Below are 27,096 nucleotides of genomic sequence, written 5' to 3' on the forward strand. Positions count from 1 at the left end.
CTACCCTTTATTACATTTTATATGGAACAACACGGTCTCCAAGTCATTCATGGTCAATTATTCATGCCTTTCTTTTAAAGCTGATCAGAACATAAAACCGCATTTTTCTTTCTTTCTTTCTTTCTGCTGCTGTTTAACTATTCAAATTCAATGATAACTTGCAAATTAAACCTACAAGTTCTGAAAGCTTTGGATGAGGTAATTATTTGAAATAATTGGAATACAACTGGGAAAAATCCAAAGGCAATTTACTGGAGGTGATACAAAAATGATTAATCTTTCCTTGTCTGAAATTTAAAACGTAAGACAAAAGCTACCATGCAAAACACAACAGCGACAAGAACAATGTGATAAATGTTATTTTAAGAGCTCGTTTTTCTTCAACTATTTTTGAGAGCTTTCCAACAAATAAGAAATGCAACAAATCAGATTATCAGTGTTGTCCACAAAGAAAACCTAGAGGCTTAAAACGCGTAGCAAGCTAGCCAAGGAGTGAAAATAATTCCATTCATTTTCCATACAACCCAACAAGCGTTACCACACTTTAATGTCAAAAAATTATATTCAAAGGAATAGCAGCAAAATTACTGTACTGGTTTTGGCTGGGAGAGTGTCAACTTTCTGTGTAATATGGTGCTGTATTTTGGTTTTGTGACCAAAACTGTGTAAACAACACAGGCTCGTGTTAGGGGTCTCTGAGCAGCGCTTACACAGCAGCAAGGTCTTTGCTTCTCACGCACACACACACCACCCCCCCTCAGCGAGCAGGCTGGGGGTGCACAAGGAGCGGGGAGGGGACCCAGCTGCAACAGCTGACCCCCACTGACCAAAGGGATATTCCATACCCTACAACGTCATGCTCAGCAATAAGAGCTGGGAAGAGGAGGGATGTTTGGAGTGATGGTGTTTGTCTTCCCAAGTCACTGCCATGCGTCATGGAGCCCTGCTGCCCTGGGGATGGCTGAGCGCCTGCCTGCCCATGGGAAGGCGTGAAGAAATTCCTTGCTTTGCTTTGCTTATTAAACTGTCTTTATCTCAATTCATGAGTTTTTACACTTTTACCCTTCTGATTCTCTCCAGGGGAGTAAGCAAGCAGCTGCACGGGGCTGAGCTGCTGACAGTGAACCCACAACAATTACCAAAATGTTCAGCAATTCTCCAAACATCCTATCAGCTTCAAAAAAAATAACTTTCTGGGAAAGGATCTATGTTAAGTAGAAAGGATCTACCTAACAAAACAAATGTGAATTATCAATGTCTAGAGAATTATACTAATTTTGAAGAGATTTGCAAAGGTTTTCTTTTACCCGAAGTAGCTTAAGTATATGGAAGAGTGATAGTTCAATGCATTTATATTTAATTATTATAGACAGTACAGGCTAGATGTGGTCAATGAAGGCTCCAGGCAATGCTCAAGAGGCAGAGCCCCAAGCCAGCTTAAGGAAACCAACTGGCTGTTCAGTTTGCATTTCTCTCCTTCAAAGACCAGGCCCAAGCTCCCACCCCTTTTCACATCGTTATCACATGCCCGACTTCACAGAATCATAGAATCACAGAAGGGTTTGGGCTGGAAGGGACCTTCAAGACCAGCCAGTCCCACCCCCTGCCCCGGGCAGGGCCCCCTCCCCCCAGCCCAGGCTGCTCCCAGCCCCGTCCAGCCTGGCCTTGAGCCCTGCCAGGGATGGGGCACCCACAGCTGCTCTGGGCAGCCTGGGCCAGCGCCTCGCCGCCCTCACGGGGAAGGGTTTCTTCCTCATGTCCAACCTAAATCTCCCCTCTCTCAGCTTCAAGCCGTTCCCCCTGTCCCATCACTACAGGCCCTTGTAAAAAGTCTCTCTACAGCTCCTCTCACTTAAGGTGCCCCATGTTGTCCACTTGCTGAACTGAATTATTAATGCATGTAACTTACTTTACAAGCACTGCAAGATTAATAAGGTGATGCTACGCAACAACCTAACATTAATTTCACAGAATTCAACAATAGTTAAAATAACACCCAGCCACCTGTAAAAAAACCCCTCTTTGTTTCAGTCAATAGAAATTGCTCGTCTTCCCACCACACAATTCTGCTCTCACTAAAAAAGTCAAATTCCTTACTGGTTATAAAGTACATAAAAGTTCATGTAACTTCACACTAAATCCAGTATTTGATGTGTGCAGACCAATAAAGCAATGGGCTCTATAAGGTAAGCTTTGTGGTGGGTGGTTTGGGGAGTGGTGGAAGGCAGGACTGGGTTTTTTTTAAGACCTCTGAGTGTATGATTGACAAATGAAAGGCAGAAAAATCCGTATATATTGGACAGCTGACAGAGACCTAAAATAATTTCAAAAGGACTGGGTTTTTTTGCTACAGCAATCAGTATTTTGATCCCTGAAGTATCCTGCCGGCATCAAAAAATTAAAATATCAAATAACCCCAGTTATTAACATGATCTTTTGAAAACCATAAAATAATCTTGCTTTTGCATCTCTGGAGAATAAAAAATTGTCAGGAGACTGGATGCCATTTAGGGGGTTTGGGTTGGGTAGACATCGGTTTCAGAGAGCTGACAGAGGTGGCTGCTGGTTGCATTGCCTCCATGCAGACTGTTTTTATTCTATTAGCCTTCCAGTCTTCTGATACAGATCCATGCAAATGTCGGCACGGCGGCCACACCAGCATTCCTGAAGATACCTGATGAATGTACACTGCAGTTCCCTGCTTTACCTTCCAAGGCCAAAGTATGAAACCGCACATCGCTTATGAGATAAGCTTACAAAATCTCTGGGGAAAGATAACGGCAGGGGGTGGGCTGCTGCCCTCAAAACAGCCTTCTCGTCTGCGTCTAAGAGCTGCTGAGGGAGAGCCGGGGATCGGTTCTCTGAAGAGCTCAGGCATGGTCTACAGGAGAGACCATTTATTACCCCTGCTCCAGAGATCTTGTGATTTAGCAATTTTTTCAGCGAATTATGATGAGGTTTTCTGGAATTTTTCCAGTTTAGTATTAAAATGAGTCATAAAAATGAAGTTTTTATATGCTATCAAGTCAAGGAAATAAAGGTTTACAGAAACATCTGGAAAATAAAGATGGCTTCTCATCAAGAGCAACTCAATACCTACTGCAATCTTGGAAGAGGACACTGCTTTTAACAGAAGCTCAGTTTTAGATGGCCATTCCAGTGTAATGTTACAAGTATTTTACTAACTCTGAATTTCAATTTTGGTAAGCTTGTGTCTGGATGGAGGTTGACGTAACTGATTATTTACCTGTTTGGAAATCCAAAGGAAAGGGTGAGAGATTGCACTGTATAAAACAACAAATTTCTCGTGGAGGAAAATTAGTACCACCAAGTGGATGGTTATTTCACATTGTAGAGAAAGTATATTGCTGTTAGAATACTTTGAACCTGAAGTACTGCCCTGATAGTTGTCATAACTTGTTCCGCTAGTTCAAAAATGCAGAAAAAAAGGAACCTCTATCATTTACATAAATTTAAGGAAGTGGTCCCTACTTCTGCTCCTGACTCATAAACACTGAACTATCAGCACTTGCAGAAGAATAAAAATGCGGATTATTTACCCAGTTATGATACTATAAAATTGTTACAGTGTTGTTTGGAAAGCTTCACAGGAAAATAAAATTCCAGAGGACAATAAAATAACATTAATAAAGTTCATTTTTCCTCCACAAAAACAGATATTGCACGTGCTTCTAAGAGCTGTACAGTAATTTGTTCAGAAACTGAGAGCTCATGTTATGCTATACATCTATTTAAAAGTTTGTAGCCAAATATTTTACAAAATGCTTCTCTAGAACCTCTAACTAGGCGAGTTACAGTTAGTTGTCACCACTCTTTAGCAAACAAAACTGAAATGGTGTGTTGTTTGGGGGTGGGGTTTTTGTCTTTTACCTTGAATGGATCATTCAGCCAACCTCACATTAAGCCCAGAGATGACATTAATAAACACTCAACAATAATTTATGGTAAGAATATTTACAACTACCAACTAACGTCTGAGAAAGTCTGTCCCACCACCGTTTCTGTTTCCCCCCTTATGTTACGTTTCACCCAAGCCAGACAGTGAGCATTTCAAAAGATCATTCTTGAATACTTCCAAACATGTATGTTTGGTGCAGTAGTGACTTTGTGTAAACTACGCTCACTTATTAAAACAGGAGGCTTTCTCCTCACTCCAGTGAAATCCACAGAACACAAACGCAAAATAATTAAAATATGAAGAGTACTTCGCTTTACATAAATACACATCACTGTAGTTGTAAAACATGTCTTACTGCCTTATGGAAACAGATGGAACACTGCCTTTTATTTGAAACACATTCTGTATTAAGCGGGTGCAATAGAGACCTCTTAAATGACTTTCAAATTCAACAACCAATTAAATGCATGTCAAGTTTACTTTTTCCCTTGAACCATGCCATTTTCTTTGCACGGATTAACAGAGTAATTACAGCAGCTTTTAGAACACTTACTTGCAATACCTTTACAGGAGGGTGGCTGGATAACCTGTATTCTACATCTTGAAGACTTCACAAGTCATTCCTTCAGGGTTAATTAAGATAGGCCTTTTCTTAAAATTCAGAGCCTATTCTCACAGAACCCACTCGCAATTGTCACTGCAGAACCCATCCAATGTCATTGCCACAGCACGATGTTAGATTTGCAGAGATAGTTTTGACCTACTGTGTATTGTATTCTAAAAGAATCATTTCCAAGCAATTTTCATTTCAGATAATGTAATTCTGAACTCTGATCCCTCTTCAACAAGCTGGCTATATTACTTCTATAACAACATCCATAGGAAAAGACTGAAAAGCATTTACATATTTTAGAAGTACCATACTAAAAGATTCATAATCACCACTTTTTACAAATAAAAATGACAAAAAGTTTAAAGAACTTGTTAAAGCGCGAATACCTTCTTCAACTGCTGTTCCTTAAAGCACCGTACAGTCCTGGCTGGTTCAGAAATTAAGTTTTTATAGTTCTCACAGATATTGAGTCGGGATTGGGCCACTTGCATCGTGCCTTCTAAAAGTGACTTCCAAACTGAGTACATGCTCCTAAAATAATGAAACACAGAAACATTGGGGGAAAGAAGAAAGGGAGGCCAGGCATTACACTGAAAATACAGGTTCGTTTACATAACAGTAGCGTACATTCTTCCAGGGACTGCTTTTAAGAGTAATGCTACAGCGCAATCCTTCATGCTGATCTAGCAAATATCTGTACTTTAAACAAAAATTTTCACCAAAGTTTTACCAAAAAAACAGTATTACCAAACATTTTCCTTCTTGTCCCTGTTTTGTGATTTTTGGCTGAACATTTTTGGTTGAAGCTCCAGTGGAAGAGACCCTACAGAATGCAGCAGCCAGAGCCAGATCAGATGATGGCAATTTTTTTTAAGATCATGAATTTGAGGCATCTTGCAATCAGGCAGGGAGTTACAGACTGCTCATCAATTTTACCTTGGCTACCTGTAGATCCTTCATCACCTGTAATGTGCCAAAGATAACCATAGCTGTGTAGTGAGCTTTGCAGGACTCCAGTAATTCACCACAAAAGCTCCCAAGTGCCCAAGTTGGAAGGAGAAGGTTGAGCAGGGAGAGTGGGGAAAGGTGACAAGATCTCCCTGCAGCTGGCAGAAAGGAAAGGTCGCTGGAGCTTGCAGAGCGCAAGGACGTGGTCATAGGGAGTGAGGGGGCGGCAGGTATTTGGAGAAGATTTCTGGGCACTGTGGGTGTATCTGATGGCATGAAAGGCTTGCTGAGTGGGGAGCAAACTGCAGCTAGCAGGGGCCTAGGGTGTGTTATGGGAGCAGTTTATATACACTTAAGACTGATAATTAGGTTTCTTTCTTCTGAGACACACAGGTGGTGTGAAGGTACTGGAAGTCTAAAACACAAATCTATCAACTATTTCTTTCTGTGTGAAATAAAACGTGTCAGAATACAAAGAACACATTAAAATACAGTATCTTAAAACTTTCTCAAAATATTTAGGAGGTAGTATTCAAAGGCTTTCCGTAACTGAGTCTTTTCTGTTTTCATGTTATGATCCACCTTTTATGTTAATGAAACTAAGTTTTGTAAACAACTGTTTCTTGCTTTGCCTCCTCCTTGCTGTCAGATGTGCTCTTCATGAAGAATGGCATTCTAACAAGAAATCTGTTGCTGTATTTTCCTATGCAGAAATCCACATGCTTACTACTCTAACTGAAAGCTATTTATCAAAAGATATATTCAGATACAAGCACTAATAACCAAACATGCTGCACAACCACAGTTGTCCTGTCATGCCATTTTGTTTTTCCAATCTTCCTAAATTATTCAAGGAACAAGTATCTATTTAAGACTATTCTGAGAATTTCAGTGGAAAACAAAGCTTCATTTTTAACTGGCAATGATCTACAACAAATTAAAAAATAACTTTTAACTACAGAAGAGCAGTGTTTCATTAAGTAAAATAATTATACAAATTGAAATTATAAAGACAGCCATTTCAAGATATCCAACTGTTAAATTACCTATAATCACTTCGTTCATCAGCTTTTATTCCAAGCCAGTCTTTCTTTAAGTATTGGCTAGCCAGCTTCTGAATGCTCTGTTAAAAGAAGGGGAAAAAAAGTTAAAAATAAGAAGTAACTAAATTAACATTTTTTGTTCTCATAGCAGACAAATGATAACCTGACATATAAAGAAAGAATCAATTCATAGTATTAGCAAACTACTATCATGCAAGACTGTTATTTTCACCCCTTTTAATATTTTTTTTTGCTTTAGTTTCTGTTGAGAACAATGAATGAATGTAATGTTTATATTTTAAATCAGAGGGACTCTAGCTGAGATCTACACATGCACACCTCAACTCTAAAAATATTTCTGCGTTGTAACCTACCTCCAGTGAAACTACAATACAGAAGATGTTTGAGCAGCATGTGGCATAGTCAGAGGCAGGAATTTTGCCAGTAAAATGCCTCAGTTTGTCACAGATATAAGAATAAAATTTTTTATTTAAGTGAATGAGGACATGGGGTTCTGAGAAGCAATGAAATATCTGGTCGTTTATGTGCCCAGACTGAAATGCTCAAGTTTTATCACTCACGGTTGCACCGTTATCAGCAAACTAAAGAAGCTCTACTGCTCATAGGATCAGGCCTTTATTCAGAGGATTACAACAGACCAGAGATCAAAAAATGCAGTTCATTTTTAATTATTAATGTTAATGATGCTCTTTAGTCTCTGCATTTCACTTTGCACGGTCTCAGAAAATCAGTAACAACATTTTCATATTGAAGCTCAGAGAGCAGCAAGATTTAATTTGTGAAAAATGCAAGGGAGGGTGTGTCACTGTCGCAGCGATCCCTCCTTTCGCTTGTAATCTCATTTAACAGTATCCATCACTTACTAATTGAGTACCATCAAATGCAAGAGGATGTATATTACCCAACCTGCAGAGCCGGATAACGGGTTTATGAACACTGAGCAGTGTTGTTCCTTCTTCAAAAGAACCATCACCAGAGAAGCACTCTCCAGCTTTCCTATAAAAGTCTACTTAGCAAAGAAGTGGGAGACCTGGGTTGAAATTCCCTTTCCAGCTAAGAAAAATCAACCACACAGATGACTTCCAGAAGAGTGCATCCTGAGAAAACACCTGGGGTGGGACATGTTTGCATCTAACCCACTCAATGAGAGGCAAGGCACAGCATCATTTTTTTTACATTTGCCATACTAAATCCAGGATGCTACCACCTGCTAGGATAGCCTTTAAGTTCTCTAAGAGAAAAACATTGAAAGTATCTCAAAAAGCACAACCAGATTTCATTCTTGTCTTACCAGCCCATTGGATACTAAAAATTTATTATTGAGTTTACAATCTGATTGACATTTTCACATAGAAAAATGTTAATTGTTGCTAATATATCATTGGCAGAAAATTTGTGTTCCCTCCTATTAAATACATCTATTTCACCATGCCAACTGCTCTGAACCAAACCAGTTTTTGCTGTTAACGATGCTTACAGCCAGATAATGCTAATAGTCCTTGTGAAGCCAGTTGTTGAAAGCTGTTATTTCCCATTCCGAGCTTCCATGTCTTCTCAGGTTACTTCCCTGACTTCCATGGCACTTTTTGCTCAGTTAAGGATCATTTTCAAATTCCACAATGATATTTCATCACGGAACATACAATACATGAACATATCTGTCCAAATATACAGTCAACAAGTCTGTTCATAGGTAAAGTTATGCCTGTAACTATAAATTCTTGCATTTTCATTGCAGTTTCTTCCATTTTAAAAAAAAGATGCACAGACTGCATTGGATAGCTGTTTAAAAAGCCAGATAAAAGGCAAAGTAACATTTCCTTTACCTCTGGGAGAGCAACTCATGGTAAGATTTGGAGCTTTAGTAGGTACCCGTACCTGGTGCTATTTTCATGTTTCCATCCCTTTTGTATCAGACTCCACCCGTGAGATCTGCCCCAAGATGCTGAACAAACATTCCCAAACACAAAACTAACCACAAAAAACCCTCACTGGCAGTTGAGGACAAGCTATGTAAAAATTAAAGATGCAAAAAAGACACAACAGGGATAAATAAAATCATTCTTGCCACAGAAACCCTCAGTAATACTGATGTCAGCAAATCAATGATAAAAGTAGCACGATTAATCATTTATTTCCAAACTAAACAAGCTCACCACCAAAATCAATGAATTGTCGAAGACAGGGCTCCAGCTGCATAGTGAAGATGCCTAATCATTTAGTATTTTGTTCATGAAGATTTGGCATTTCATACAAAATGAGCCACATGTATGGTTTTTCATTAGACCAGTCTAGTAGGTTTGCTTTCCTAAACTTTATGTTGAATGTAATCTTTTTGTGTGAGATCCTCCTTGTTCTGTTCTCCATAACACTTCTTGTTTTGCCATACCGAAACAAAGAATGCCACTGTTGGGCTCAAGCGGGGAAGTCAACCAGTTCTTTAACCTTTGGCATTGCTTGAATTTACCCGCAGCCCAGGAGTGTGCTCGTTCCTTCCTCAAAGGTGCACATCGATCAATGTAACAGGTTTGAGATAATGATATTTAAAGGCAATAATAAATTGGTAGAGTGGCAAGAACAGAAGTCCCTGCAGAATGCTTTCCCCATTTCAGTACTGTTTGATGATAACATTTCCTTAATATTTATTTAAACGTCATTTTAGAGAATGGGACAGCACTTCACCGAGTAAAGAGGCTATCAAAAATGACGATGTAAATCCCCACCCAAAGTTGAGCAAAATCCATAAAACCTCTCCTTCCTCACTTTTGTTGGGCTAAGGACAGTTGGAGTATCATGACTTAAAATCGTGTTCAGTAGAAGCAATATTGTGAGGTCAGTGTATCTGCATCCCCAGCCACCACGTGGCTCACGAGCCCTGTGTCCCGCTGTGCTGGGCACCTCCATGTACAGTGCAAAGGCATGGACCTGCCTTCAAAACCTTTGATATCTGAAGAAACACTAAAACAATTTTTAGTATAAATATGTAAAACCATAGTTCATCAAAACTACAAAACCAGTCTGCTCTCCAGTGGCTGCCAAACAAGGTTTCCTGATTTAATTTTTCAGATTCATTCTAAGGTGTGTATCACTGAATTTGAAAAAAATGTTCAGTTAATTATTTTTGAATGGCAATAACAATCAATTGATTTTAAAGTACACTATTTTTTATCAATAAGTATTGACACAAAAGGTCAAAAATGTCTGAACTCCCCTGCAAGCATTGTGCAACCTCTGCTCACCCGTTCGTTGAAAGAAACATATGTGGCGACTCCGCTTATGTGAGTTATTAACACATTAAACAGGATTTAGAGAGAGTAAATATGAACCAGTGTAAATAGAGAGGCTGTCACACAAACCCAACTTTAATTCATCTGAAGACGATACCTATCATTCTTCCATGTCTTGGTTTTCCTTCCTCCTCTCCATCAAAACGCATGTTGCATCACTATGCTACGAAAACATTAATATTTCACATTCACGGGTACTTCAACTGTTTGCAGATCTGCCTAACAGATGGATGGATGGGACATAAAATTGTGTCAATCAGTCATCCAAGGAATCAACACCTAGAAATGAAATTCTGCTGAATGGAAAGACCATCAAAAAATCAGCCCAGTTTCACGTACGCTCAAATTCCTCTTTCCCAGTGCTGCAGCTCCTATTTGATGTTTACAATCACCAGACCTTACCTCAAATCTATTTACTGGTATTTTCTAATAAGGCCAGTTGTGACAGATACTGGAGGAAGAAGAAAGACTATTAATATTAGCTATAATACTAACAGAAAGTAATTACTGACAGAAAAGGAAAGAGATAGATGTCCCAAGTTAAAAAAATAATTGATAGGAAATTATGCAGCTTGTAAAAAGTCATAGCAGCCATCCTTTTCAAAGCAGCCCTAAGATCTTTATCTGTAATATTTGAGAGGTGCTGATGACAGCCAGGACCCCTAAAACCTGTTACTGATTGCAGAAAGCATGGCAGACACTGATGCAATGCCGACTTTTGGAAAATACCTATCAACCAGACAAATTTAGTGCTCTTTTTCATTTAGGTGGTTTCAGTATCTTGCATCACTTCAATCACTTCTCTTTATCAGAGCAGAATCAATCAACCAACCACTTGTAACTTTCATTTCTACAAATAAATCTACACTTTGCTATTATGTTGCATTAAAAAGGAACCTTGAATTGAGATGGCGAGAGGAATACTGTCCTCTGAGTAATCTCCAATAATCAGCGATCCAAGGAACACCAACATAGGCTGTAAGCAAGTGGCCCAAATAATCCACCCCCCCGGAGTGGGAAAAAGGAACTGGATGGTAGAAAAAGCCCAGCCAGAAGGTGAGGCCTTAGGCAACATGCAAAATCTGTGCCTGGCGGAGGAGAAGGGCATATGGACAGCAGCTGCTGTAACAAGTCTGTGATTGAAAAGCTTCCTCCGGCCATGCTGTCTGCAGTGATGGAGGGACCCTGAAACCGTCAGCAACAGAGAAGAAGCAAAGGAAAATCAAAGCAGGAGAAAAGGGGAGAGTTCCTACCTGAAGCCAGCTCCAAGCTGGGAAGATGATGTCCTCTATGTTTAACATTCATTAGCTACTGCATGATGTTAAAACACTTTTTTTCTAGTCTGAAGGGCAACTTTTTAGGCACTGATCACTGCCAAGTGACAAAAAATAATACTTTTTGTTTTTCCCCACGCACGCATGCAAGGCAATTTGCTTGACTGACCCTGGAGATCACTGCCCATGTAGTACGTGCCACAGCAGCAGCGTTCTGATGTTATTTTGTTTACTACGTAGCCTTACTTTGTTTGCTAAGTACTCTTCTGGCAGACAAACAGTCCACAAGGGAGGAGTTTTTAGCATCTCTCTCTTCACTTCTTCTCTGGGAGGAGCGAGGCTACTGCCAACCGAACTGACTTCACGGAGGTTTGAAAGCCAGTTGTGCTATTCAACACCTGCAAATTAAGGCTCTCCAGTAGCAGCAAGAAAAAATAATAGTTTATTATGCATAAATTCTTATTACCAAACCCATCCATTGCTCATGCACAAGAGAGTTTGGTTTTGTGTTATTTTTAAATGAAAAAAAAAATAATCTGTGATCTTGGACTGTTATTATGAGTTGCATGTAAGATGGAAAATTCCATTTTATTTCAGTACTGCTCGTTCTTCACAAATAAAACTGACAGGTACATCAAGATTTTTTTTGCCACTGTAAAATGTTTGCTTTTTTGCAGTGTTTTGCATTTTGACTGCTATCAGCTATTTTTAAAATCACATTTTTAGTTGTAGGAGAGTAATCTGGCTGAGACTGAAGAGAAACTGCTGTATACAGAGAATCCTCCAAAAAGAGAAGGGAAAAACTCCACACAACTGAGGTATGTGAAATTTCTACATTTTGAAGAACGCTTCTACTATAAAAACGAAAAAAAATGTAGCTGCATCCAAAAAAGGCATTTCAGATAGTCATGCTTTCCCCATGCTCTCAGATTCTTTTCTTAACTCAGTAAGATTTTACATTACTTCAGCAAGCTCAACGAGTCTGACTCACGAAACATGTTGCAAGATACTCAGTGCCAAAAATTTAGTAGACAGCTTTATCGATCATACAGATGTTTTTTTCACAAGCTTGAAGAGTAACTTGAAACATATTTTACGCTGTTGCCAAAATCTTCAAAACATTTGGACAGGGAGAAGGGAACGTGTGGGAGCAGAAAATGCAGTCTGAGTGGTGAGGACTCTGGCTCCTGAATACAGAAAAACAGTTTTGTCTCAATATTAAATTCCAAGATAGTTATTAACTGTTCACAGTGATTATTTCAAGTGGTATTTTTATTTACTAGAGCTAGATTCAATAAAACCTTTAATGATTTAATGAGAGTGAACTCCGTTTCAGCGCGGACTCAATTCAGGGATTCCACGCAGGATATGACTTGGACCAATTTACATTATAAGCTGACGACAAATCCACTGTCAGACACAATTATTTTGCTCGGAGCTTACACAGGGCCTTAGGCAATGAGACCATGACTAAAGCACTGCCGCAGCACAAATAAAAATGAAAACAAACCACGTAACAGGCAGCACATGAACTTCTGCAGCGCATCCCAACACTTTCCAAAAGGAGCAGATCAAAACTATGTCAGGACTGTTTATCTGCATTGCCTTTAATATAGTTAAACAATCAATAAAAGAGGTTTCTGTGTGCCTGCAGCACCAATTGTAGAACTCCCCAGAAACATCAGGAAAGGCTGGCTACCTAGTGTAAAGCTGCATCTCTAATCATGTTGCTGCTTCTTCCTGGAGACGGGCTATTCCTTCCTACCATTAGATTAATCCAGTTCCAGAAAATACGGAGTTTCATTCTTTCACTCTCAATTCATTTTCAAGCTGCTTCATTTCTCACCAACCCCCCTGCCTTTTTTTTATATATATATATATTTGAAGTATGACAAGAAAGCAAAGGAAAACAAAGAGGAAAGCTTAGAAAGTCATTTATAGCAGTTAAATGTCACCTAGGGCACTCTCACAATGAGGTTTAGAAAAGGAAATGTCAAATCTCTTACCCTTCATGGGTTTTGTTAACTTGTTAACTTAAAGCTAAACCTGTTACTTCACTGGAAGCATGTTAATTCTTCCCAAAATGTCTTGCTTCTGGAGTTTAGCGATATTTTATTCAATCCTTAAAAGGGATTAAAAAAACCCAGTGCCCACTCCCCAAAATTGCTTATTCCACTGGTAGAAGGCGTATCTGTGAGATCACACAGAAAGGAAAGGCAAAAGGCTACCTATATAATGGTCCGCCAGGTTCAAGGGGGAATGATCCTACACCAGTGAAGACCATTCGAGAAAGATCATGCAGTCTTATCCCAACACCTAACTATTTTTACTCTGATGTGCCTAATAACACTTACTGTAATCTGCAGCATGCAATACAGCAGATTTTTTTTTTTTTTAATATTACAAGCCTGTCTAGTGTTTCAAGACTTCCTTAATGCTTTAAAGTAAACATGTGCCTCTTCATTCAAACCTAAATTTTTCAGTTTTAATTTGTAACTTGCTTAGTTTCTTTGCCCTCCATTTTCACTGTTCTCCCCGGCCTCTCTCCATTTGGTCCAAACCCTTCCTTGAAACGTAGTATCCAACACTTGAAAGCCAGCACACTGATTCTGCAAGCAGATTTTAAACTTCAGTACTGTTGGTAAGCTCACCTGCCACCCATGCTCAGTATCAGCAAACTGAATGAGCATACATCCTACGCCCCCCATCCAGGCTATTAATGATAATGCTGACTAGTACCAGATTAAGGACAGGTCCTAAGAAAACGCATTCATTTTAACAAAGAATCACTTGATATCTACATGATTTTCCAAATATTCTTCACCACAGTTTTGTCACTTAATCCCAACCACACTTCCCTAGCATACATTTTATACCATTGCATGAAAGAATAACCTCCCTAATGTTAAGATACCCAGCACCTTCTCTATTTACAGACCTGTTACCCTGTAACTACTCTGTCAGAATAAATGTTGGAAGTCTCTTCATCTGCGTACCTCCGTTATTAAGAGTATTCTCACAGAATAGTTCAATGAATTTTAAGAAATAAACCCATATTTTACTAAGCTTCAAACTGTATGCTTTTTCTCTAAGTTCTCCTGTCTTTGGATTCCAAATTTTAGGCACTCAAAAACTAACTGTCAAGTTCATGATGTGGCACCATGTTCATACCTGAACTGCAGATCCTACTAACTCTGAGCAAGTTACACACTAGAATGAAACCAGTTACCGCGTCCAAGCTGAGTATGCACCTGTAGAAATTATTTCCACTTTCTAAATTATGTACTTTAAATTGCTAAACTAGAGATATGTTGCCATTCAGAAAATTCCAGTTTATTTTTCAGGCCTTTTGCTAAATTACTCCTAACAAAATGTCTATGTTGATGCAAAACTGTCTTATTGCATGGTCCAGTGAGAATTTCAACATGTTTCATATTCTGAATCCACTGAAGGGCTGCCTGACTGGTACTGAGAGCCAGCTTCAAGTTTAGGGACATTCTTCTTGCAGAATGGAGCAATTTTAGCTCCACAACCTTGCTCTCAACTGGGTTTGAGAGGTGGGCCTGTGTGAACCTCATGAAGTTCAACAAGGCCAAGTGCAAGGTCCTGCACATAGGCCAGGGCAATCCTAAGCACAAGAACAGACTGAGTGGAGAATGGATGGAGAGCAGCCCTGCAGAGAAGGGCTTGGGGGTGCTGGGGGATGAAAAGCTGGACATGACCCGGCAATGTGCGCTCACAGCCCAGAAAGCCGCCCGTGCCCTGGGCTGCATCCCCAGCAGCGTGGCCAGCAGGGCGAGGGAGGGGGCTCTGCCCCTCTGCTCCCCTCTGCCGAGACCCCCCACAGCGCTGCGTCCAGCTCGGGGGTCCTCAGCATCAGAAGGACCCGGACCTGTTGGAGCGGGCCCGTCGGAGGCCACCGAGCTGGTCAGAGGGCTGGAGCCCCTCTGCTGTGGGGACAGGCTGGGAGAGCTGGGGCTGTGCAGCCTGGGGAGGAGAAGGCTGCGGGGAGACCTTAGAGCAGCTCCCAGTGCCTGGAGGGGCCGACAGGAAAGCTGGGGAGGGGCTTTGGGCAAGGGCAGGGAGTGGTGGGACAGGGGGGAATGGCTTGAAGCTGAGAGAGGGGAGATTTAGGTTGGACATGAGGAAGAAACCCTTCCCCGTGAGGGCGGCGAGGCGCTGGCCCAGGCTGCCCAGAGCAGCTGTGGGTGCCCCATCCCTGGCAGGGCTCAAGGCCAGGCTGGACGGGGCGGGGAGCAGCCTGGGCTGGGGGGAGGGGGTGGGATTGGGTGCTCTTTAGGGTCCCTTCCAGCCCAAACCCTTCTGTGATTCTATGAACCTATGAGGAGGTACAATATGCCAAGCAAACAGACATCCCCCAACTCTCCAAGACAACAAGAGAAGCAGAAGCAGCCTGAGGAAAATTATCCCCCAGACTGAGTTTGAAATGTGGGAAACTGCTAAACAGGGTTTTTTTTTAGTCTTCAAAATATAAGTAGCTTGTGTTTAGACCACATACAGCTACTCTTCCCTATGTGTGCAGTAACTTTTTCTGGACTGTGAAGCTGTCCTTCATAAATCTATGCACAGAGTCCTTTTTCATAGCCAGCTTGCTTAAAGTCACTACAAAACTGTTAGAAAACCTCAGGAAAGAGCAAAACCTTAGATTACATTAAAAGAATTCAAAAGATTCCCACTGTATCACTTTTCTGTGTAGCTGAAGGCAGATTAGCAGCTCTGGAGAAGAAATGTATTTGCTCTTGGTTCAAAAGTCTGTGCTTCTGGAGCAAATCCCCACTCCTAACAGGTAAACCAAAGTCATGTAGAGTATTACTGAACAGGGCACCATTGTCTTCCATAGATTCTTATAAAATAGATCTCTTTGCCATTGCCCAGCACACTAGACAATACAATGTTTGGCTGAGTTAATTTTATATTTCTAGGTAAACTTTTAGGAACTTTGGGCCTTGACTAGCATGCTAGGCATTAAGGACAAAGCCTCTGAAATCTATTTAGTATTCTATGAACATTCAGCATGGAGAATGACTGATGCATTTTTATTAGATGAAGATGCTTTCTATCAGCGAGTTTTAGAAAGTAGCAGGTGCCACACTGCAACAGAAAGGTCTGCAGAACCCTGCATCTGTCAATGGGAGATATTTTACCTTCAGACCCCACGAAGCAGAGGTTAGAAGTGCCAGCACCATCATTTAACTAACCCCTGACAGAGAGGAAGAGCGCAGTTTCTTCCAACCTCCATCCTTAAACAGCATTTGGGAGGAACGTGCTAAGATGCCAGCAGAGAAGTGCTACCAGCTCTGCTGCTCACAGCCAGCCTTGGCAGACTGCTGCACCTCCTGCAGCCACCCAAAACTGTTTAAACTATTCAAGATCTTCTCCAGGCTCCAGAATAGCTGGGAAGCAACAGGGCACAAAGCACCATTTGTAGAGATTCCCTCACTCTAAGTTTTGATGCGCAGACTATATAAAACTGGTATTCAGAGAACAGAGTCATGGCTGAACACGTGGTTTTCTCCAGTTACAGGTCTGATTGCTAGCATTAATTCAAAGTTTATCAGGACACAACATCTTCACCCATGCAAAATGTAATTCAAATAGCAATATAAAAGTGATAGAAAGAAGCAGTTGGATCATTCACTCAGAGGAACCACTTTCATGCTTACTGGACCCACCCGTCTCTCCGGCACTCCGTGAAAGAAATGCCACATCCTTCCTCTGTCTCAAATGAGCCACTTGCACAAACCTTATCTGAGCAAGCACTGCCCGTGGAGGAGGAGATGCGAGAGACCTGTATTGCTTCCTCACCATCATTTTCTGCTATTTTAAGGGAGACAAGCCAAAAGCACCTCTTTAATATGTCTTTGAAGGCATCTGATGTGGGATTTGAACTAGCGCTGCTGTCAGGTCGAGGTATGTTTCTTCTCTGCACAGCTTCCTGTTTGAACTGCTGAGAAATAATCACTTGCAACATGTACAAAACTGAGTCTTACGGTCTCCCAAAACACTCATCGCTTCCGTCCCCCCACCCAAGCGGGATCTCCATCTTGGTGGAGAGACAGACAGACAAGCATCAGGACGTGGTGCTGTAGGAAAAAGCAAAGCACCAATTAGGAGAAAAAAAACCAAACTAAACCCCTCAAAAAAAAACCCAAAAGGCAAAAAGCAACAGCTCCTCAATTTTTTACCTTCCCCATAATTATCTCCACAAGTTCTGTTTTGCTGAGCGAGACCATAACCTGTCACTTCCCTGTCCTGTAATATGTGAGGATTTAGTGTAGTGTTAAATTCACAATTTCCTGTAATTCAGATCTTGGGTGGCTGATGAAGTATGGCAACAACTTTGTCTTCCACACTATTTTTGGCTGGAGAATAATGTGAACCACTACTCTACAAAACAGAAGGATCAGGACAGGATCTCATAAGCAAAGACTGAAAAAAGGATTAAAAATTGACATTAACTAGTTTACTTGCCTGATGAAGAATTTGAAAGAGAAAAACCTTTTTCACCCTTTCAGTGAAACAGCTCTAACAGCATCAATCTGCACCGGAGCACCGCCCCGCATGAGCACCTTCAACATCACTACTGGAACCAGTTTCTGATTCAAAACATTTGTTAAAGTAGCAAAAAGGTTAATGTAACTCCCAAATCTGATAACCCATTCACACAGCTGTCCTGTCCTCAATAATTTAAACCTGTCATGGTCTACACTTGCTGTTTTTTTCTTTCTAAAAAGAGAAATGCTTTCTTTACCACTTTTAAAAAAGAAAAAAAAAGAAAAGATGTATTTATAATCTAACCGAACCCTTTTTGGAGGAGACTGGTCAAGCAATGCTGCCAGATGATCCTGACACTTAAGCCTGGTTTTTAAAGGAACCTGAAAATCAAAACTTTGGCTTTCAAAATAGCACTTAATGCCTGATGGCAGAGAAGTGGTTGAAAACAGGATAAGTGCATTCTCACAGTGCCAGTTCAAATGTGGTTTTCTGAAGCAACTTAATGGTGGAGTCAATTCTGCAGCAATTTTCTGGGAGACAAAAGGATGCCCAATTCATGCAGATGTGCAGCAAAAATTAAGCAGAACTGTACAAGAATAAAAACATAGTGACTCCACAGGACATAGCACTGCAAGTAAGCCATAGTAGAATGTAACATTACAGAATGTATATATTTTCTTACATAGTTACATTCAAGTGCAGAAAGATATGAAATAAAGTGTAAATTGAAAACACAGGCTGGAAAATATCTGAAAACATGATGATAAAATTACATACTACATCAGTCACCACAAAGACAGATTAAGCTATAACAAAAACAGACTCTTCAAAATTACTGACCTACAGAGACTGTAGGAAAGGGGACTTTAAGAAAACTTGTAAAATACATGTAACATCAAAAGCAGTATGTTAACTAAGGAAGTTCAGTTAAGGAAAATTCCACAGTCCAATTTTACTTCCACTTGCTCACAAAGTTATAAAACACACGTAGCTGAATTTTGACATGGTGAAATATAGAGTTTCAGAAAATAATCATAGACATGGGAAGTTCAAATTACAACTAGCTTTAAAAGCCTGCAAGCGCAGTGTCACAGAAAGATGGAAATATTCTAATAACTTCAGTCACTGAGACTATTAATAAAATGCAGAATTATGACCTAAGCAGCATAAGAACCTTACCAAAATTAAATGTGTTAATCTTCAGTTTATTTAAAGAAAACAGATGTACATGGAAAGAGCATGGAGTTCTCTGGCATTGTCAATAGCGGCAACAGCATCTTAGCCACCATGCTGGTTTATAAAGCTACACAACTCATCTCTTGAATCTAACAGGTTATTGGATTTTCTCAAAAACTGCAGACAGATAAACCCATACCAGCCCAACAGATTTCAGTTTCCATGCTAAAGTGACTTTTTGCCTGCAGGCAAGCACCGCTCTCTACAGATCAATACACTTGCATAACTGTCCCTCAATAACACGCAGCACAGCTGAATTTCAGATGCTTCGGCAAAAGGTGAGATTTCAAAGAAATCAGGAGTACAGAGGAATACATAAATTGGAGTTATTTATTAGCTGGGATGCAGGAATATAGACTTGGTATCTCTTAACCTAACTCAGGTTAGCCTAGTTTAAGGCAACAAATTTACTGAAATATTCCACATACGCACAAACCAGCACACCATGTAACCTTAACATAATTGTTTACTTTAAGGTTACTTTGAACTAGTTCAAGAAGCAGTGAAACATTAGAAGAGCCAAAAAGACGGCATAGAAAAATGTCAGGCTGAAACAAAGACTGGTTAGCGACCTATCTTGTTTTGGAGACAGACTGCTACTGAAAATTGTATTTAGGATTGGCAAGTCAGCCACAGAGCCTGGGAATGTAGAATTATGGTTCTTTCATCCTTGTTGTGTGACTGCACATTTATAGGTATAAATAAACCATAGATACAGCTAGGTGGTGTTTTTTTTTTAAATAATGCCATTTATGATAATTCAATTTTTGAATATTTAATGTTTTGGAAAAACGTAACTGTAAATACTAGCTTTTAATGTCATGGATATATTATAAGAAATCTCAGAAGGTAAGGAACTGCAAAATATTTCTGGCAGCTATGCCTGCCAAGTTATTAGAGATCTTAACTAGTGAATCTGGAATGTTCACCTCTAATAAGCATTTCTTGAAAAAGTCTCTATTTTATTGCACTAGAAACAGACTGCAAAACATTACTTCTTTCCATTCTCCATCTGCAGAGGAATACAGCCTATGTTCACGTTCCTCTGTGTCGTAAAACACATTTCTGAATTTGTTTTATTCTCTGAAGTGCAGTTACCAGCCGTTTCTGAAGTTGCTCGGTGTTATTCATTGTACTTGTCTTCGCAGCTGAGCAGGTTTGCATTTTCTATTCTGTGGGAACTTCTTAATTAAAGGTTCACATGATTACAAAGCATTAACATGGCTCCATGTTTTATGTAGCATAAAGCTTATTTTTTTCCTATCCAAAAACAGCTGGCAAATAACTATTACAATTGTTGTGTTTCACATAATATTTATTGGTTGGTTTATAACAACTAAAATGTTACTATTTTGAAGTTTATCACACCACAGTGTCAAAATTAATTCTGCATTTGGCAATTAGCTTCCGAGCTTGTTATATCTTCAGAATATGGAAAGTGCCATTAGTAACCTTTATATATTCAAATACATATGATTATATAATATTCTTTATATATTAAAATTCTGTTAAGTCAGTTTTTGGCATTAGTTTAAATGTGTACATCATGTTGTGGCGGAAAACACAAAAATCTGGCTGAAAACACAATGGTATGTTTTTCATGAATTTGGTGTGTTTTGGTATTTGATATGTCTGGCAAAGTTTACATGAACAAATTTAACTCTGGGAATCATTATCACCACTATTCAGACTACATGGTTTTCTTGGTGGTTTTTTTTACTAATATTTCTTGTCCATTCTGTTGAACACTAAGCCCTGAAAGTCTACTTTCAGCACTGCTGAAATCTTACACCCTCTAATTCAAGATGATGGCGACAATGAAATTAACACTAACAAAAGATTATTCACAGCCAGACTGCTTCTGCAGCTATGTATTTATTGACTTATGTAGTCTGGGCTAACTGAGCAAAGCACCTCTTCCTGAAGCACTTCAGGGAACACCTATTTGCCTGGAAAACAGATCACCTCATTCTACATTGCAAGTGTTACTGGTATGCCCATCCCACCCCACAACCATCACAAACACTCTAAACCATAAATGCAGTTTTCTTCAAAAAACATCTACTTTCTCTGACAGCATCCTTGATGCCAGACCTCTTCGGTTCAGGAATTATTTCACATACTCTCACTGGAAAAAGAAGTATCCTGATAAGGACAAATTACAATGTTTATTATGCAACATAGAAGTTAAATACAAACACATAATTTTGACAGTAAAATTTGATAATGTGAGGAGGCACAAGGCGAAACCTACCCATTTCAGGAGTCAAATGGCAGTCATTTCCAAGGCTCGCTCAGTACCACCCTCCCTTCTTGTACCCTCCCAGCTTATTTTCTTCCAACTAATGCAACAGCAAAGGAGGAGGAAAGGTTCACTACTGCTTGTCTAATTAAGCATAGATCAGTAAAATAGCCAATTACAGTGTAAACACTACAAAAGGCTGCTTCAGCCAGTACATTTAATCTCTAGACTGAAAGTTTTGGGTTGTTCTGAACAAGTATGTACTAAAAGTACTGTTACACATGTTAAGGGTAGAAGACAAAGACACATAGAGCTGCAAATTCTTAAAGTGACTCACTTTGGCAGGACAACTCTTTCAGCTGAAAAAACAACCCAGTTGTTTTCTGGAAATCAGGAAGAAAAGTGTGCATGCTTGCATCTGCAAGGAACTTTTGGCATCATGATCCAGTTATGAAAAGCAAAGATTTAGAGTTCTTAAGTAAAGCAGCTGGCTTAATCAGCTGGCTCGAGGAGGAGGAGGTAAGTAGGAGGCCATTTGTACCCAACACTAATGTCAACATTGGAGGTCAGCAGACACTGAAGCTACTTTCTTCTGCTCGTTAGTGACATTTGAAAATTGATGCAGGAAAAGGGGCTGGTCAACTATTTCTCAAGAAGTTCAGTGGAGATGGGTTGTGGTAGAGAAAAGGAAGAATAAATACATTCTGGGTGAGGGCAATTCCAAAGAGTTTTCCAGAAGAACTCACATTCATGTAAAGACATAAAAAATGATGGGATTCTGTCCTGCAGGGAAATGCAGAAGAAACTAATAAGCTCAAGACATACTATTTCAGGAGAAACGTCGCCAAATACAGGGTTTTTTCCAATCTCTGACTGGCCTGCTCATGACAGCTGATCTGGAAGTTGATGTGAGCTGATAACTGGATTCATAGGCCTTTAAGAATGAAAAAAAATCTCAACTTCCACTTACACAGGCAAGAGAGTTTGGAAGACATTCCTAGCAAGGATAAAATGCAAGTACTGTTTCCTCCTCATAACTCCAAACTTCGGTCTTTATTATACATCAGTCAGAGCAACACAGTATTGATGAGTTGGGACAGCTCAAATTTTTGCAATTTCTGTTTTTAAACACCAAAAGAAGTTCCTTCAATCCTTCAGCTGAGCCAAGATGAAAAATGACATTCTCAAAAATCTTTAACCCATGGTCTACTACTTCAGTTAATGTTTGAGTCAGTACCGATAGATTGCCACATCACATACTTGACACTGCAGCACATGAAATGCTAGGTGTCAACGCAGCATTCAAGTTCAAATGATAAGAAATTTAACTGCTTGCCTGAAATTGTCAACATTCACAACCCAAGATGACAGAGTGGAGCCAAGATTTCCCCATGCTAAATGCAAAGCCGAATTTTACACTTCTGGGATGAATATAAAAATCAACATTAGAAAATCAAGCTTGCTGCTTCTCTCACATGCTGATAAGAAAGGACAGCTGCTTCTCTGCACATCCTCACCCTTCTTGGCATGGCAGCAGGTCCAGCTGCCCTGGAGAGGCAGTCAGGCTGTCCTTGCCCCTTGCCCAGTGCTGTAGTGCAGTCACAGAATCATGAGATCGCTTAGGTTGGAAAAGACCTTTAAGATCATCAAGTACAACCGTTAACCCAGCACCATCAAGGCCACCACTGAACCATGTCCCCACACAGCCTGTCTGCGTGTATTTTAGCCCCCCCAATGGACGGTGCCTGCACCCCGTCCCCCGGGCAGCCTGTGCCAGCGCTTGGCCACCCCTGTCGGGGAAGACATTTCTCCCAGTGCCCACCCTGAACCTCCCCTGGTGCGGCTGGAGGCCGTTCCCTCCTGTCCTGCCGCTGGTTCCTTGGGAGCAGAGACCGACCCCCCTCGCTGCAGCCTCCTGCCAGGCAGCTGTAGGGAGCCAGAAGGGCCCCCCCTGAGCCCCCTTTTCTCCGGGCTGAGCCCCCCCAGCTCCCCCCGCCCCCCAGAGCTGTGCCGCAGCCCCTTCCCCAGCCCCTGCCCGGCTCTGGACACGCTCCAGCCCCTCCGGGTCTGTCTGGGGGTGAGGGGCCCAACGCTGAGCCCAGGGCTCGAGGGGCGGCCGCACCAGGGCCCGGCACAGGGGGACGGGCACTGCCTGGCCCTGCTGGCCACGCTGCTGCTGACACCGGCCAGGGCGCTGCTGGCCGCCGTGGCCACCCTGAGCACACTGCCAGCTCTCTGCAGTCCCAGCTCTCTGCAGCTTTAGGCAGCTATTTCTTTCATCTGCCCTGAAGACACTTACATATGTTCAGCTGTGCAAGGGTCTGAATGCACGGGTTTCACCATATTTTACAATGTCTCTCATTCTAGCCCTGCAAATCCATTGGCAGATTTTCATTCTTTACTTATTTTCAAAGTAGTATTTAGAACAAATCTGGTTTAGGTCCATGAAAATCATATTCCCTGCTTAGTAAAAATCTCTGGTGGCTTTTTTCCACAGAGCAGCAGAAATATGCAACAGACATATTCCCTGTGAAGATGCAAAAAGTTTGCTGTGAGAAGACCCCAGGTGAACGTAGCATGGCAAACTATGGCTAATAATTCAACAAGCCCTAAGGGAGATCACCAACACCAGCACGCCAGTTTTCAAAACGCAGCAGTGATTTTCAGGGTTCACAGGCTTTGCACTTCCCTTATCAAGGGCCCTCACCATAATCAGTCTCCCACCCCCCTAAGATTCCATATTAACTCTGAGTGGAAGTAAAACATAATTAAACAGTTACTTAGTGCTTACACAGAATGTCTGCCTTCATATATCCCACAGGTCATGCAAGAAACTTCTGAGATTATATCCATATTCCTTTATCTGGTCTTTAAAAGCATTATCTGGTCTTTATATTTCAGAGGATTACTGTGCTTTTTGTTTTGTCCTTTTTAAACCAAACAGTAGCAGAGACACAATGTAAGGCTGTGTAACAGAGATATACAAACCACGCACAGTTTTAACTAAGGTCTGAGTGACACTGAACTCTTTACTAGCGTTTTAAGTTTACCAAGGGTAAATCGGCTACCTCAAGATATCCTGGTACTTTAAATCAAGGGTTATCTTTTTTAAAAAAGAACTATCTATTTTCAACTGCACAGAAGAGCATGCAGTTGCAACTACCGCAGAGATGTTAAAGATTGTGTTCATGTTCCAACATCTGTAGCACAAAACCCCTCCGCAGCCCAGGATACAGGTGCCAAAGCACTCATTAAGGGGAAAAACAGTCTATTAGAAAGTGTTTTTTCTCTGAAGTCGTAAGGCAAGCCAACTCTTGAAAGAGCTGCCAAGAGCATCCAAGTCCAACTCAGTTTGACTTCATTCACGTAAAAAAAAAAATTCCTTCCTGCTCATTTAGGAAAGAATTTAACAGGAACAACTCAGAAAAAAACTAATCATTGAGCTGATCTCTGAGCAGAAAACAAACTAGTGAAAACTAGCCAGAGGAGAAGGAAAGGAAAGCTTGTCTTTGGGTATTCACAACACAGATTTATTCAGTCTCGATGTCTGCAAAGTGCAGGTCCGCCCACGGGAACTTTTTTATATACATATATATATAATCTATACATATTTCAGAACTGAAACTTACGGACTTGGTATTATCAGACAAACAGAACAACCGAGAAAAGCAAGAAAATGCCCAGTGATGGGGGAAGCGGACCATCTGGTCTGTAACATGCTAACACAATAGGGAAGGAGTTGAGTTTGGCAGCTAAGGACTGCAAAGCATATGGTACGTTTCCTCTTAACTGGGCATTTTCTGGCTTTTCTTAGCTTGTGTCAGAACCTTAACAGGCCTTGAGTAGTTTGCACTAAGCTTTTTCATACTGAAAATTAAACCACAGACAGAGCCTCAGAGCTTTTTGCTTTGGATAATTCTAAAGCAGGTTAGGTAGGAAAAAGAAGTTCAAAAACCTCTGTAATCTTTTGAGATTGCTGTGTTGGTATTTTTTTCTGCTTTCTGAGTAGGCTGTGTGCTAATTTTTCCACCTGAAATATGCAATGTCCTCCTGTACTATTTTCAACACTAGATACGGCAAATTCCCATGTCTGCTTCCGGGGGGGGGGGGGGGGGGGGGGGGGGGGGGGGGCGGGGGGGCGGGGGGGGGGGGGGGGGGGGGGGGAGGGGCAGGAAAAAAAGGAAAAAAAAAAGAGAAAAAGGGAACAAAGTGAAAAAAGGGGGGAAGAAAGGAAAAAAAGGGGAAAGAAAGGAGAAAAAAAGGACACCAAAAAAGGAAGGAAAACAAATACTGCAGTGAAAGCATACTAAGATTATTTGGACCAAACTTATCTGGCCTCAGAGTAATTTCATTCTCAAAAACCCCAAAGTTAATCTTTTTATTAGTGTATCTACTGACTGTTACAAGACAAGCTCTCAAGCACCGAGTTTACTCATGTATTGACAAAACAGATCAGAGAAGTCTGAAATTACCACAAATATGAGATTTAAAAATAGGTGCTGGTGGCAAGTATACTACATTGTAATGTAAAATTAGCCGAGTACAGGACTGAAATGACTGACTTGGAAACACATTCACATTTCACCAATACTCACACTAGTATTAAAGGCAGCTTCTTGGGTTTTTTGTCTGTCACGTTTATAATTATGATAAGGTTTCACTTCAATGATAAACAAAGGTTCTCAATTATATTTTCAGATCAGCAATTTAAATGAGATGTGTGTATTGCTGTAGATTTTCCCATGTAGACTCCTGTGATGTTTGGGAGCACCAGTACCCTCTGTGTGGGTCAGATAGGGCGGAAAGATAGAAACCAAAACCTCCAAAAATCAAATACAGTAACAACTCCTTAAGTTTAATACAAAAATTATATGCAAATATTAATCTAATGTAAATTAATTGAGCACAGGAAAGAATGAGACAACATTAGTCAATGCAACACTGATAGCACACCAGCACCTTAGAGATTACACAGCAGTTACATGAAGTTGAACTACTTCATACTGCAATATGTTTAGCTATTATGTACTCAGTCCTGATGAGTATGTAGCATTACTTTTTTGTACCTAGCAGCAATACTCAGTTTGCAAAGATTAGTAGGTACTAATCTTATCCCTGTATCTAAAAAGATACAAGGATAAAGAAAAAATCTGCAACTTCCAGGAATAAATATTAGCAAGTACTACAAGTTTATTCCAACAGGAATAGCCTTGCACAAGCCTGCTTAGAAAACCACAAACTGTTTCTATCAAAACCAATGCAGCTGAGCTGGAGGGAGAGGGAAAACTGTGTTTGCAAAGATGGGGCCAACAGAACCGGCTGAGTCTCTCAGGTGCTGCACCTTCGCCGCTAAAAAAAAAAAAATAAATAAAAAAAAATAAATCACTAAACTTTCTGGATGTAATCATGATGAAACAGTCATAAAATTAAGATTACTACGCATCAAAGAAAAAGCAGTAACTGCGTGCTTGGTCTTACCAGTGACAAATACAAGACTGGATTCATTCAGCGCAGAGTCAAACATTGTTGATGCAGCAGACGCGTTAGAAAAGGCATCGCCTGAGGGCACACACAGCTATACTGCCATCAGCAGCTGGAGCTGAGCTCTGTGGAAACTGTAACTTTCCTACGCTAAGCAGCACGGTTGAGCATTTTATTCTTCTAATGGCTTGAGTACTCCATGATAATGGTAACTGCTTGAACTGCTCTGCTTTCTTCCAAAACAACAGTGTGTTGAACCCTCAGCGGCAGCCGATGGTGCCAGCCAAGAGCATGCCAAGAGTAGCCCAGGCTCAGCCGACGTACCCAGCCAAGCTACAGCACAGCAGCACGATCACCAGCTCTGCTGCTTCTAACTAGAGTTCACTTTGCAGTTATCCATACGTACAATGATGAACGTTACATCTAGCAAAGTCATTCTACGACTACTAGTACATCAAAAGTAGTATTTCTTATACAAATCCTTGCATTTCAGCAGCTTCAGAAAAAAAACCATCA

At 40.7% G+C, this 27,096-nt stretch overlaps 1 protein-coding gene across 3 annotated transcripts in view; it reads right to left on the bottom strand.

The window, feature by feature from the left end:
* The window catches only part of FCHSD2 (FCH and double SH3 domains 2), a 163,504-nt gene that overhangs the window by 69,201 nt on the left and 67,207 nt on the right, over window positions 1-27,096 (bottom strand). For all 3 annotated transcript variants that reach the window (XM_055801933.1, XM_055801934.1, XM_013305168.3), the window contains exons 4-5: window positions 6,527-6,603; window positions 4,919-5,063 (exon numbers count right to left, since the gene is read on the bottom strand). In XM_055801933.1, coding sequence (XP_055657908.1) covers window positions 4,919-5,063; window positions 6,527-6,603 — 222 coding nt within the window. The remainder of the gene's footprint in view (window positions 1-4,918; window positions 5,064-6,526; window positions 6,604-27,096) is intronic.

The sequence above is a fragment of the Falco peregrinus genome, chromosome 4, assembly GCF_023634155.1.
Source record: "Falco peregrinus isolate bFalPer1 chromosome 4, bFalPer1.pri, whole genome shotgun sequence".
Classification (NCBI taxonomy): domain Eukaryota; kingdom Metazoa; phylum Chordata; class Aves; order Falconiformes; family Falconidae; genus Falco; species Falco peregrinus.